This window comes from Ctenopharyngodon idella, chromosome 10 (assembly GCF_019924925.1).
Source record: "Ctenopharyngodon idella isolate HZGC_01 chromosome 10, HZGC01, whole genome shotgun sequence".
Taxonomy (NCBI): Eukaryota; Metazoa; Chordata; class Actinopteri; order Cypriniformes; family Xenocyprididae; genus Ctenopharyngodon; species Ctenopharyngodon idella.
Genome location: NC_067229.1, coordinates 36,281,831 through 36,296,387, shown reverse-complemented (window position 1 = coordinate 36,296,387; position 14,557 = coordinate 36,281,831). Strand labels below are relative to the sequence as shown.

Genomic DNA, 14,557 nt, shown 5'->3' with positions numbered 1-14,557 from the left:
ATATGCAAAAACATAAGTTACATAGGTAGCCTACACCACGAAACTTGGAAGAAGGTCTTGAATCTGGTTCTTTGTCTTGAAACCACTTCTCCAAGGTAGAGCATGGTGGCACTACAGTCTACAGGAACTAGTCTAGTCTTTTCCTCACAGTCCTCTTTTTTCCAGTGCTCCCCCTTTTGTACCGCTCCCCACGTGTCGAATATATTAGCAACCCAAATTAGGAGAGGCCGGGCCTGATGTGGGTGTCGGATTTCACTCGCGGAGGTGCGGTGTATCCACAGAGCGTCCAGTCCATGCAGCGTTGGATGCTGAGGTGACCGTTATACGGAGGTGCGCGTTACTATTAACACACAGAGGCGATCGTACGATATTCTGATCCCGTTTGGTTAATGGAATAGTGAATGCGGACCCGCTCACACCTGAGAGGCCAAGCTATTATTTGCCGGTGAAAGCAAGGAGTATCTGCTTGAGAATTTAATCTCTTTCCCATGGATTTAATGCTGATGTATTTATCTTAAAAACGATCCGTTTGCGGCTGGGAACGGGCTGGATACATCTGCATACAAATTGGATTTGAGTGAGACAACGGATGCTCACAGACAGCGGCGGAGCTCGTTCAGATGAATGTAAGAATCATTGTCGTTATCCAATCTTTCACTATGACTCAAGACAGTCTTCTTAACACTAATTCTGACACCTCAAGCGTTTGCTCAAGAGAAAACGTTTGGTTGCTGCAGGATTTAGCCACATTTTTATTGATCATTTTACTCATTTACATATCTGTGTGAGCAAAACCAATCGCTTCTTTGTGTTTGCAAGAGTGTGGCTTCATTCATTCTCCTTTACCCCGATGAAGTGACTGTATTCGTCCGCGTATTTCATGTCAGCTGGTTAAAGCATTCAGCTTGGATGAGTTAAGCAGGAAAATTAATGTTTCCTAAATGGACCGACACGTAACTCATAAGATATCGCCTCTAGGAACAATTTAAGAAGCTAACCCAAATCAGTAAAATGATCTAGACCTACTTAATGTTTAGTTAATTAACGAGTTGAGAATTCATGTTCTGTTCAGGTGTATTCCCGCAGGCAGGGTGCAATATGTGGGTAGTTTTGTGGTTATGCTAGTGGCTGTGGGGTCTTACTGTAGGCTACCTGTTAAAAGTATATTCGACAGACACGAAGGTTATATTTTTACATAGCCTACTCCACAAGGAAGGTGTCAGTGGCTTTTCAAACAACTTTTCATTAACAACAGAAATCGTGTTTCCATCAGCAAAAGGTGATGACATCAACAAAGGTGTTGATAAATAGTACAGTAGGCGTTTTTGCTGCAAAACAATTAGGCCTGCTATAATTAATCACTTCAACATATCGCAGGCTATATAGGCTATAGCCTAAAATAAACAACTGTTAGCCTTGAATTTGCGCGAGTCAAACTTCAAAATATTGAGCTTCAAAAGTTACATATAGCAATTAGGCTACTTAAAAATAGTTGACTCTGAAAGTCACTTCCTAATTCACACTTTGTCCGCAGGTGTTTCAACTAACGTCCACGTTAAAAGATGTTTTCTGATTGTATACTGCGTTCTTACCTTCACTCAACCAAGTATACGGTCCTGGATCCTACACTGAGCCACTATCTATTCCTCGCACGTATACCGAACCGTTCTCAGTAAATGAACAAGCGGAGATCGGTTTCTTCTTGAGCGGCGAGGCGTGCATTCTCCGAAAACAGACTCCCATTTTTTAACAAGAGACATATGTTTGAGTTTTTGTAGGATTACCAGTTTTTTTTTGCTCTCTTTCATCGTCGAATGCGGCTACCGGACGCGTAGCTATAGTATGTGCCTGCACGCAACGTAACTGCACGCACCTCACGGCATCAGAGCATGCCTATTATTTAGGTCCCTCATTCATACTACACAGGCTGTAATTAAGTATCATGAGCGTGAAGTTAAAAGAGAAGAGAGCAGTTCGCTCACTCATGTGTGAAAGGCTGTAACAGCGGTGGAACTGACAGAAGTAGCACTGAGGGGTTGTGAGCACTCCACAAGTACAGGGAAGTAGATGCTATGTGACTGCAGATGTGTATATGTGTAAGAACTTGCCAGTTTTGCTATGGGACCTCACTGTTGAGTTCTGTGGTGATTGCTTCAAGACTGCACTGCTTTAAATCCCTCCATTTATGCAGCGCTTAAAGAGTGATGAGAGAGAGAACTGGGACTTTTCATCATCATACATAATACAGTGATACAAACAGTGAAAAGTCCCAGTTCTGTATTCTGTATCATCACTCTTTGTATATATATGCATTAGTTGTGGGGATTTTTCAGTGACCTTTCTGGAGATTATATCGGTATGCCTGTAGGTGGCAGCAAGCGTTTTTTTTTCTAATATTATGAGTGAGTACATGAATCATTCACTGAACTGATTCGTTTTGTGTGTTGCTTGGAGACGCGCAACAGTAAGGCCCAGTTTCACTCGTGCGTTTTCGTTTTAAAACGCATAACTTTTGTTACGCCTGTCGTCTACACTATGCCGGGATTTTCGAACCTCGAAAATGGAGACTTTTGAAAACGCTACAGACCCCGTTTTAGTTTCAAAACGCAGGGGTTGCGTTTCAGTGTAAACTTTGCGTATCCTTGACAATCGTGTAAACAATAACATGAAGACTGAATTGCAATCTTTGCTGGCTTTGTCATTTTTAGCAGCCATTGTGCAGTTAAACTCTGCATTTTTTTTTAATACTGCAGCTACCTACATGCACAAGAGGCAACTGTTTACACTTGTACGCGCATGCCCAGTGTGCATGAACGGTCATGTGACATGTGTTTTCGGTCGTGTAGTGTAGACGGAGATTGTTTCTGACACGCTGTGGAAATGCCAGTGTAGACGAGGATCGTTTTCATTTTAAAACGCCATTTTAAAACGAAACGCACTAGTGTAAACAGGGCCTAAATCCTGCTTTAGCGGAACAAAAATTAGCCTATCTAAGGCCACATCCACACGAAGCCAGAGCTTTCCCTATCCAATCTTTTTTTTCCCTCATCTCAAGAAATATCTGCATACACACAAAACCACTGAAACCGACTCAAAACGATGTAGTATACATGCCAGATCAGTATGTGGCGCTGTAATTTTGCCACAGAGATACACTAAAAATGGAGAATAAGACTTGGAGCATGCACATAAATGTTGTGTGCTGTACACAAACTTTAGTAAAGCTTAGAAATAAAGCTTTACTTTGGTAAAGTTAATAGGCTCAGTAGCTTCTACATCACAAACACAAGCATGATTGATTGACTGTCAGTCATGATTGGACACAAGCTCTCAATTGGGCGGGATTTTGAACAAACAGTGATGCACATTATTGACAGCGCTTATAATTTCAAAACATCTCTGCAGTGTACACAGAGAGCTCGGCGATGGTCACTGGAAGTCTGTCTTTAATAGTAAAGCATTAGAATTTCATAATCGCTGTTCTTGCACAACGCTCTTTGCAAATGTTGGAAAAGTACAGTTATGAGCTTGGTTATTCTTACGTTTGTTTGGCAGTTTGAGAAGCAGATTTAATGAGCAACATTGCAGACACAATTTCTTAGTAATCTCACAAAATCTTAGTACATATTTTGCCATAAGTAGGCTAAGTGATCTGATATCTGTGATTCTTGTCTTTTACAAATCACAGGTTTGGTTGAAATATACTTAAAAATGATCCAGGTCTATTTTTAATATCTTAATAAAAAATTTTATTAGTACCAAATAAAGTACAAAAGTGACCATGACTGTTCTGGAACCTCTTTTCCTGCATCAGATCATAGCTGATGTGAGGAGCGCAGGGCACATGTGCTGCCTCAGCATGAGACACGTTATAAGGCAGTAAAAGAAAGACATACCCGGTGAGGGGGAATCTGTTCATACTGTTGCCCATCAACACTTGGAAACTGATCAGAGGCAACACATGGGGGGAGAGGAGCTGCTTGATTTAATTAGAATAAGCCAAGAGAATAGGGTGTGTGTTTCAGTAGGAGGGGATTTGAAACCACACATGACCACTTATTGCTTGAGGATCATTTGTGCAGCTTATGTACTTTGTATTTTGTTGAATGATTGCTATTTAATATGAATGTGTATTTGCCACCCTTTTTTTTTTAAAGACATTGAAACTCTAAGATTAGAAGTAAGGTCTGAACTCTTTGTTGGTCTAAGGGAAACCACGATTAATCTGTTTCCTGCAAACACCGCAGTCGGAAAGGGGAGAAATAGCCCCTTTGCTGAGTGATTTCCCTGTCTAGATGTAAGATCTCAAGGGTGTATATCAATTTCTCTTTCCTTATGCTCTTAATTGAAGCCTTATAATCATCCAAGAATTGTTCTTCGGAGGAAACTGTTTGTGTATGATTTTATGCACTTGCCATATCTAACAAAAAAAAGAAAAAAAAAGAAGAAGAAAAAAAGTATGAAAACATTTAATTTTTGAAGTTATTCTTGGATGTGCCACAGAATGACTCACCCTCCTCCCTCCATTGAATTGATGACAATTATTCAACCTAGGCTCGTTGGAAATACACGCCTCTACCTCAATTTTTTGCAAAACTTCTAAAACGTACCTATACATACAGTTCACTGCAGTTTCCAGCTGAAATGAACTCTAGACTAGAGGAAGTAAAATGCCAATAACTTTTATTCGTTTTCACACCAATTATGATTACAAGGGCAGATTATCAACTAATAAAGACTTATTTTCATGCAGTTCCTTGCACAATATGGCTATGTTCCAACTGCAGGTAAATGTGGCCCAAATCTGATTTTTTTGCTCTTATGTGACTTAGATCTGTTTTTCTCATAACAGTGTGAACAGTACAAACCACATAGAACCTGATCTTATCAATTCCGATTTGGACCACTTCCATATGTGGTCCTAATTCCGATACAGATCAGATGTTTTACAATGCGACCGCAGTCTGAACAGTAAAATCAGAATTTATGCCACTTTTACGTCACTTTAGATCAATATTCGTCACAATTCTGCGCTCATGGGAGTCACTTTAAAGTTATCAAGACAGTGATGTGTCAGAACTCTTAAGTATTACAGTGACAGCTCTATATACAAGCAAAAGATCTTGTATCATAAATGTTTAAAAACTGCTCTTTTTTCACAGCCTCTGTTTTTTATATTGCCTGCGCATAAATTCACACTATAAATAAACGCGAAATCGTTTATTTTAATGTCATCTGTGTTAACTTCTGTATGACAGTGTGCTGCATGATGTCTTTTTTTTATCATTCTTTTGCGCATGTGGGTCAGTCCAGGACCATGATTCGTTCACACTGGATTCTGATATTTAAAACAACAATGTGAACAGCTATACAAAAAAAAAAAAGCAGTATGAACGTAGCCAATGTTAAGACCTCTAAACGCTTAGTGCATGATTTGTAAACTAATACAGTTTGATGTTTGCATCACATAACCAGCTCTCCATTTGTATGGCTTTTCTGACTTAGTAAACTTGCTCAGTAGCTCACCTGGTACAACAATGCGCTTGTGATGTGGTCAGTTACAAGACCCATGAGAAAGGAGTCACGATTAAAAAGCTCCAAGACTTGTAGAAGCAAGTTAAAATGGCATGGTTACTGTAGTAGATTTGTTTTTATCTCACTTTTGCTTTTAGTTAACACTATCGGTTTGATTTAGTGTAGGTGTTAAGTTATTTTCAAATGCGATTAAGCATTAACCTTTTAGCAGTACTCACCATGCATTTAATTTCCAAACTGCCACAATGTGTACAACAACCAATATAATAAAATGTTGCCAGATTCACATTCATCCGTTTAAAATGAAACTGAACATGCTTTTTAGTGTCACTCACTGGACATTTTACTTGTGTGAAAGTGTCTCGAAACATGCAGGAAGCATAATTTTGCTGAAATGTCACCACAAGCACTTTTTACAATGAGCCTGGGGAGATGTAAAAACAAGACCTTTTTTTTCTTTTATATTTACTTGCTGTTCTTACACTCCAAGATAGGTAACAAAAACTATCTAAAACACTTTGTGTCGGCTAAATGTTCTGTTTTTAATTAGCTTACCTAATGGTTTCTATTGTTGGATTTTGGAATAGGCTCCCTGGCACTTTGGTTAGAGCCAAGCCATTATATCTAAGTGCTCCAGCGGCTTTTCTCCTGGGAAAGGTTTCTTTTTTCCATCTATGAAGCTAAGTGCTAAGTTCTTGCTAAGTCATTTGACCAAGTGGTGATCCACTCTTCTTGAGTGAGGTTGCTATATACCCTTTCAATGTAAAGTGCAACTATTCGTATTTGCTCTTATTTGTGTGCTTTATATTTAAATACTGATAATAAGCCAAACCAGGCTAGTAAGATACACAGAGGCACTCAAAAGGCTCTGAATGCTTTGCTCTTCTCTCACCTGAGCTGCTCATTTACTCAGCAATAATGTCATTGAATCATTGAGAGCTTCATTCACAATAATCCAATGGAGTGTTCAATGCTGTCTAAAAGCCCTTGACACCATATTTATTTAGAGTAGCAAACTTCAGCATGGTGGCACTGTGGCTTTGTGCTGTGTTTTACTTCTCATGGCCAGTAATGGTAGTTGTTCTCAAGCATCAGCACTGTCAAATGGACTGGAAACATGCATGTTTGTAGATAAGGTCCGAATTTGGACAAGTCAGTGTGCAATTCTACTGAGGCACAGTTCCTTTTCCTTAATAGAAAGGTACCACGGTGCCGGTGGTGGTTGCTCTGGGTGTAGGCCCTCTGTAATTCTAATTTAGACAAACATCTGTTCTATACATTTTAGCATTAACTACCCCATTAACGTCTAAGAAGAAAAATATTTTGGTAGTTTGTATTGGTCACATAATTTCATATGAAATTGACACATTTTTAGTATGTCATTAAATCTAGTATTAAAATATTCCATCCAAGTATACAGAATATTTTAAAAATAAATGATTTTTTTATTCTGCATTTCTTTTTTCCACTTTCTTTTCTTGCTTATTTGGTTTTATCATCTGCATTAATTAAAAAAAATATATATATTTTTTTAATTATTCACAAATGATAAACATTTAATTACAATTTGATGTGTAATTTATTTTAAATATTCAAATATGTATTTATATAGTCATCAATATTTATTTTTATTTAATATTTAATTTATGTGAATGTAAAATGTTCTGTGGAGATACATACTATATACAGTACTGTGTTACAGTGATTTAACTAATATGTGTCTAAATGTTAAACCAGTTAAAAAGCAAAGCATTTTTTTGTTTTTTCAGAGAATTTAAGATCTGAAGCAAATAGATGTCAGAGACATTTTATCACAAGTAGTCTAATACCCAGTTTAGTGTGTATAGTGAGACAGTGTGCTGTATGTAACCTAGGAGGCATGGGAACCTGAGATGTGGCATCTCAATGTTCAACGTTTGTTAAACAGTACGTCACTGCTTATTAATAATTCAGGGAACTTGTCTCTCTCACAGTCTCTCTTTTCCTGTTACATCCCATTCCTCGAGAAAGAGCATGCTGTACACCGACCCCGATCATAACAGGGAGACCGCAGGTTGTTTTTTTCATTCACTGCAGCTTTCTCTTACTTAGAGCACACAGTGTGCTTGGCAGGCAAAATAATGTTAATCTGATTACTTTTTTTTAAAATTTAAACATGGCAAATCACTCAGGGAAAAGGTAATTAACAATTTAATGTTTTTTTTTTTTTTTTTTTTTTTACTTGTGACACATATCCCAGTGAAACAGCTTTTTTGTCGTCAGTTGTGGAGGATATATAGCCCCGCCCTCTGCCGAGACATACGTCATGAAGAGAACAGATGGCACGTATAAATCATTTATAATAAACTGTCTGTAAAAATTAGAAATGTCAATTATGATTACATGGTCACTTTAAGACAAGCTGGACTTTTAACAAACCTGGGGTGCGTTTCCCAAAACCAACTATGGTCGCAAGTTCCATCATTACCAACACAATTCAACGTAACTTGCGACCATAGTTGGCTAACAATGCTTTTGGGAAACGCACCCCTGTTTTTGTGTACGATGGTGTGCTTTGTTTTTGGTTGGTGAATATGAAGGTTTGAACATGCGAACAGTCTTAGGATGTATGACCTGACCTGTGTATGTCTATCATCTGGAAATTCTTCTTAATGGTTAACCTTTTTTATGTAGTACATATATTTTATTATAAAACTATGCATATTATTAAATTAAATAATGTTAAATAATGTTATAGTTAAATTAAATAATGTATTATCTCGTATTTAAATGATTGTAATATGTAATTACACTGCATAAAAATACTATAGGGTGAATTCAGGGTGATTGGGACACTTTTTGCCATTGAGATGAAGTGGAAAAAGTGTCCCAATCAACCTGAATTCACCCTATATATAAAAAAACACTGAAAATTAAGTATGAAAACTGGGTAGCTTTCACTGATGATGAAGGAAACCTGTGTTTCTGGGGTGGCTAGCATGAGAAATGTCTCACCTGAACTTGTGGGGTCACTGCTTTAGCCCAAACCTTGTTTTTTCTGGACTTGCCTCTGATTGGAGAAGGAAATTTGGAAACATTTCTTCCTTGCTTTTTTGCCACAGTGACAAACTCCATATTTCCAGTTACTTTCTCAGGAAACCACATATCCTATTAAACCTGTGCCATGGAGAGACCATAAAAAACCAAACTAGTGTGTGCTTGTGTGGAGAGAAATGTCCAGAAAGCTATATTACACCAGTTCCTTAGGATTACGTCATTGTTGTCCAAACTGGGGGACAAACTTTTCAGTCACTCACCTGATGATTGAGGTTGTTTTTAGTCAGGAGATCTTTCCTCAGCCCATGTTTGTGTGTTAACTGAGAGATTTATGTTTTCTTGGGGCTGGTAAAACTCCCTTGAACCAATGGCAAATTCTCTATAAGAGATTTAGAGTTGGCATTGGTTTCAACCTTGAACTCACTCTTGATGTCTTAAGCTGTTTTGTTTAAGTGCATTGAGGGTCTTTACACGCTGAAGAAATTAGTAGTAATTGCCCTCAGAAGTGTAATCTCGGCCTTTATTCAAACGCGGTACAGATGACAGCTAAAAAGCGTGTGTTGGCTACCATGAGCTCAGTGAGTGAGTCACTGGTAAAGCACGCTGATAAGGGTTTTTATTGGACCTCATATCTTTAGGGTTTTGTAAATGTACTGTATGAATGGCTATCTTTGTAGAGAATTGAGTTTTCTTTGAGATATAGAGCGTTACAAGTCTAGTGCGGTTTCATACCAGGCACACAAATAGTCTCAATCAGTGGATCTCAACTGATTTTGGTTTAGGATTTTACATTGGACATTTTATGACCAAATATTTGAAGCTTTTCTCCTTCCATTTTATTGATTGTATATTAAACAGATTAAATTGAACATTTTTGCATTTAGCATTGTTTTTTCCTCCTCCCAATTAGTTCAATAAGGAAATAAGTTTTCGTCCAAAGTAACCCCTATATTTATTTCACTAAATTACTTGGACTTTGTTGCAAAACATTAGCATCTTTAATTATTCCTTGCATTTTATTTAAAGGATTCTCAGTGACCTGATCCTTCTTTGCTCATCTGTCACCTGCTTTCTCAGTCTTAGTGTAGCTCAACTGCCATAAAAACCAACTAAGCCATTCTCGTATCAGTTGGGATCTTTTACTAAGACCCGCCTGCCACCTTCACCGTTAAACCAACCAACTCCAGCCTCTTGACGACAGCTGGACGGCTAAAAGCAGAAAACCCAAGGAGGTCTGGCACTGTGGTTGTCTAAATACTGAACTGAGCGGGAGTGAATTCCATACCCATTTAGCCTGCGGAAACTGTGGCAACTGCTCATCCGTATTCAGTCATTTCAGACCCATCATAAGCATGGGTTTTGGTGAAAGATTTCTCATTCGTCCCTCAAATAGAGCCAAGTTTCTTAAACTGATATATCCTACCCTGCAATGGTTTCTGCATCATTTTCATAGCGCAACATGAATGTAATCACTCACAATTAGAGTGTTCTAATGCTTCTAACAAAAGTAATTAGGCTATCAAATTAGTTTTAAGATGTAAGTTTGAATGTCTTGAGGAAGATTCTCAAATCTCTGCGGTTTAACATGGCGGTAAGCTTTTGGCATCTGCAGAAATGTTGAACAGGACAGCCGGCCCCCCACAGGTTTTCCTCAGACGCCTATGTCAATCACTTAGTCTGGCCTCTGTTTATTCGGAGAGATCGTGATGGAGAAACCGTCAGCTCCACCGGCCCCCTCGACAACCTTTTTATGCTATGTATTTTAATAAGCCGTTAAATATAAGAATGAGACACATTGTGTGGCAATGCATTGTGGGCCTCCATGATCTCAGAATCTGTTTAAATTGGCTCAAAGTGGCCCCCAAGTGCCCCACAATCTCTGCTACTTTCATTAGACTGAACATTGGGCCCACCACACTTCACACAAATACCTATAGGGGGTCTCCTGATCCTAGAATTGTAGGTTTGAGGTTTTAACCCCAGATGCAACAGTTTTTTGTCTTATAATGATCACTTAAATTGTTTCGATTTAATCTGTGGGACTTGTGAGATTTGTGTTTCAGATCACTCATGTGATACAAACTGATGGTCATTGCTGTCTTTGTCCTATATGTCCTTGGACATGTGATTTGTGTGCTAGTTATACATGTCAGGCTAAGACCGTATCAGAAATCACATGTTAGTGAAGGTCTCGGATAGTTGATTAGGACAGACCTCATGGAGCCCTGCTAGTCAGCTGTGTTTGTGAGGTTAATTGTTTGTAAAAGCCTACCGTTTGAAGCACAAAACCACTCGGATGTGTCATACACATAGGAAAAATGGTTCAGACAGTAGACATCTGTCTGTGTAGTGTTAATATTTGTGATAAACAAAGGTAAAAAACATTACTTTTAAATCTTCTACCTCTTTCATAAACCTTTTGACTCATTGTGGCCACTAGAGGGAGTCTGCTCGAAAAGCCATGTATTGAAAGAAAACATTCATGTGGTTTTATCTGGAGGGCTTCTTCCTTGTTAAAAAAATGACACTGAAGTCCAGATTCAATATTTCTTTTCGTCCTTCAGTGAGTTCTGTGCATCTCACCGGAGAACTCTTAAACAGAACTGACAAGGACAAATTGCATTTGTAATCCACTTATGTATAGAGACCACAACAGCCCGCAGTGATGATTTGCCATCATTATGCATTGAGGTTTGGATAATACAGACTTTACCAAGAGATACACTACACAGCGCAAGTGCAAAGACTCCTGAGGTTTGTTGTGATTCCAGCCAAAGTAGTATAATTTTCTAATTGTGCTAGTACACTTCTTCAGTGGCGTATAAAATATCATCCCAAGTCTGACCATCTGTAGCAGATTGCTTCACAGAGGATTCAGCCTTCACACATATGACAAGAGAAGAGAAGCTTTCCAAACACATGCTCCAAACTCCTGTCTGGCCTTTCTGTCTGAGTAATGTCTTTCTGTCTGCTCAAAATTAGCAGCTAAGTTTTACTTTTTAATATGGCTTTACATTTTTTTTTAAAAAACGTTTCTTAAAAATCAACTTTAATGCTTTTTTTTTTTGTCTGGTTTTGGTTTGAATTGACTGTACTCAATGGATGAAGAATAACCTGCTAAATGAATAAATGTACTCAAAGAATATTATGTCAGTATCCCAACTAAACGTTTTTCAATGTGTTGGATATTATAGTGTCAAGCAAGAGAGGCTTTTCTTGCAATCTGGTGACCACCCTTTCAAATATGAATGATTCTATGCCACATGTCTTTACTGTTGGTACCAAAGCGCAAGTCAGTTCACTATAGGCGGCCATATTCGTAACATCCTGGGCAGCCATTTACTGTACAGTTATGCAAATAAAGTTGTTATATTACATTCCAACAACAGCTCAAATCAGGACTAAAATATGACAACAATGGTATCATAAATTGTGCTTTTTAGATTATCATATTAAAAAAGTCTGATCCAGCTAATGGGCGTATGAGTAAACAAATGCGATTGGCTCTTTTAATAGTAAGGCAGAACTACAGCCACCATTTTTAGTGTTACAGTTTATCTTGTTTGTATATGTACAAGTGGCGCATCTGCTATAATTTATCTGATGGTACCCTCTTATCTTAATATGACTGGAGAGAACATATATTTTCCATTAATAATAAGAAAGCAAATTAGGATTTGTTTTTTTTTTATGTAAAAGAGATGTCTTACAAGAGATGTCTTGATTATAATAGGTTTATTTTTTGATGTTTTATACACTAAGTTATTGAAGCAGTTAAGACTATCTGACAGCATCAGAGATGAGGCTTGTTGGAGCCATGGGAAATATATGCATGTGGATTGTATTTTGAAAAGGCATAGTGCATGATTAAGATCATGTACAACATATCAAAGCTGTGTACGTTTTTACTGCCTTGACTGGGGGAAGCCTCTCCTTTTTGAAGAAAACATACCTCTTTCTCATGCATTCCATTGATCTGTATTGGTAATTATGTCATAATATTGTGCAGTGCTGTGTTAATGTTATTGTGCTCCTCTCCTGTTTTGCAGGTGTGAAGAAACCTTGGCACGATGACTCTGTTTAATGGCTTTGGGGAAAACACATGTGGACAGTTCCGGATGTGGGTATTTTGGAGGCTAAGGATGCTTTTGGTGCTTTGCGTAGTAGTGGAACTGTTAACAGTAATGGTTGGTGGAGAGGGCACAGCAAGTATTTTAGAGCTTCAATTAGATGAGGAGCAACCTGCAGGGACGATAGTGGGCGACATTAGCGCTGGTTTGCAACCTGGAGTTACAGCCTCTCTATACTTCATCTCTGATCATGAAGGCACCGGCATTGGTAGTGATCTCCACATCGATGAAACCACAGGCATCATCAAGACTGCCAGGCGACTTGACCGAGAGGAAAGAGACCATTACAGTTTTATAGCTGTCACCATGACAGGGGTCACAGTCAAGGTCTCCATCACTGTAAATGATATCAATGACCATGCCCCCACATTCCCCAAGAAGAAAGCCTCTTTGAAGATCCCAGAGCAAACAGCGGTGGGAACCAAGTTCTCTCTTGAGCCAGCCACTGATGCGGATAAGGATCAGCTTACCGTACAAGGATATCAGATCAAAGAAGGCAATGTAGGACAAGTGTTCCGACTCGACACCAAAAGAGCTGCAAACAAAGTCCTTTACCTTGACTTGGTGGTCAATGGAGTCTTGGACCGAGAAAAGAGGTCCTCCTACTCCCTGGTGTTGGAGGCCTTTGATGGTGGATCTCCAAGGAAGACTGGACAAATGAGTCTTGACATCTTGGTGCAGGATATCAATGATCACGCTCCGATTTTCAACCAGAGTCGTTACAATGCCATCATCTCTGAGAGCCTTCCTCAGGGCAGCAACATCCTGCAAGTTTTTGCATCTGATGCTGATGAAGGAGACAACGGCCTTGTATTGTATGAGATAAACCGAAGGCAGAGCGACCCGGATCGCTACTTTGTCATCGACCCTCGCTCTGGGATCATTACACTCAATAAGCCTCTAGACTATGAGGTGAGGAAGGTTCATGAGCTGGTAGTGCAAGCCAGAGATAATGCGAGCCATCCAGAGATCACCAATGCCTTTGTCACAATCCACGTTCGAGACTACAACGATAACCAGCCAACCATGACCATAATTTTTCTCAGTGAGGATGGCTCACCCCAAATCTCTGAAGGTGCTCAGCCGGGCCAATACGTTGCAAGAATCTCAGTCTCGGACCCTGATTATGGCGAGTATTCCAATGTCAATGTGTCTCTTGAGGGAGGTGATGGGAAATTTGCCCTGACCACTAAAGACAGCATTATCTACCTCATCTACGTGGACCAGATTCTGGATCGGGAAGAGAGGGATTCTTATGAGCTTCGTGTCATGGCTACTGATTCTGGAACCCCGCCGCTTCGTGCAGAGTCCTCGTTTACGATTCACGTCACCGATGTAAATGACAACCCACCTCTCTTTGACCAACAGGCATATAAGCAGACCATACCAGAAGTTGTCTACCCAGGTAGCTTTGTGCTGCAAGTGACCGCAAGGGACAAAGACCAAGGTCCCAATGGTGATGTCCGCTACAGCATCCTACCAGACAAGAAAACGCACGCCAGTTGGTTCACCATTGACCCTGTTACAGGTATCATAACCACTGCAACCAAACTGGATTATGAGACAGACCCAAAGCCAAGTATCAAAGTAGTGGCCACTGATGGAGGACGACCCCCGTTATCCTCCACTGCTCTGGTAGAAATAGCCCTCCAGGATAGTAACGATAATGAGCCAGTGTTTGGAAGCAGCTTCTACAATGTTTCTATCAAGGAGAACACATCAGCAGGGACCTGCTTCCTTGAGGTAGGAATGATTATGTTTTCCTTTTACGTTTTGTACCTTATTCATCTGCTTCACTTGTATTATTTCTGTGATTTGATCATGTGATTGTTTCTGTGATTTGAATCTTTATGATT

The 14,557-nt window shown here is 39.3% G+C and overlaps 1 protein-coding gene across 1 annotated transcript in view; it reads left to right on the top strand.

The window, feature by feature from the left end:
- Positions 1-207: 207 nt before the first annotated feature.
- Positions 208-14,557, top strand: part of LOC127520785 (protocadherin-16-like) — a 104,212-nt gene continuing 89,862 nt past the window's right edge. The window contains exons 1-2 of the mRNA XM_051909351.1: positions 208-626; positions 12,621-14,444. Coding sequence (XP_051765311.1) covers positions 12,642-14,444 — 1,803 coding nt within the window. The 5' untranslated portion in view covers positions 208-626; positions 12,621-12,641. The remainder of the gene's footprint in view (positions 627-12,620; positions 14,445-14,557) is intronic.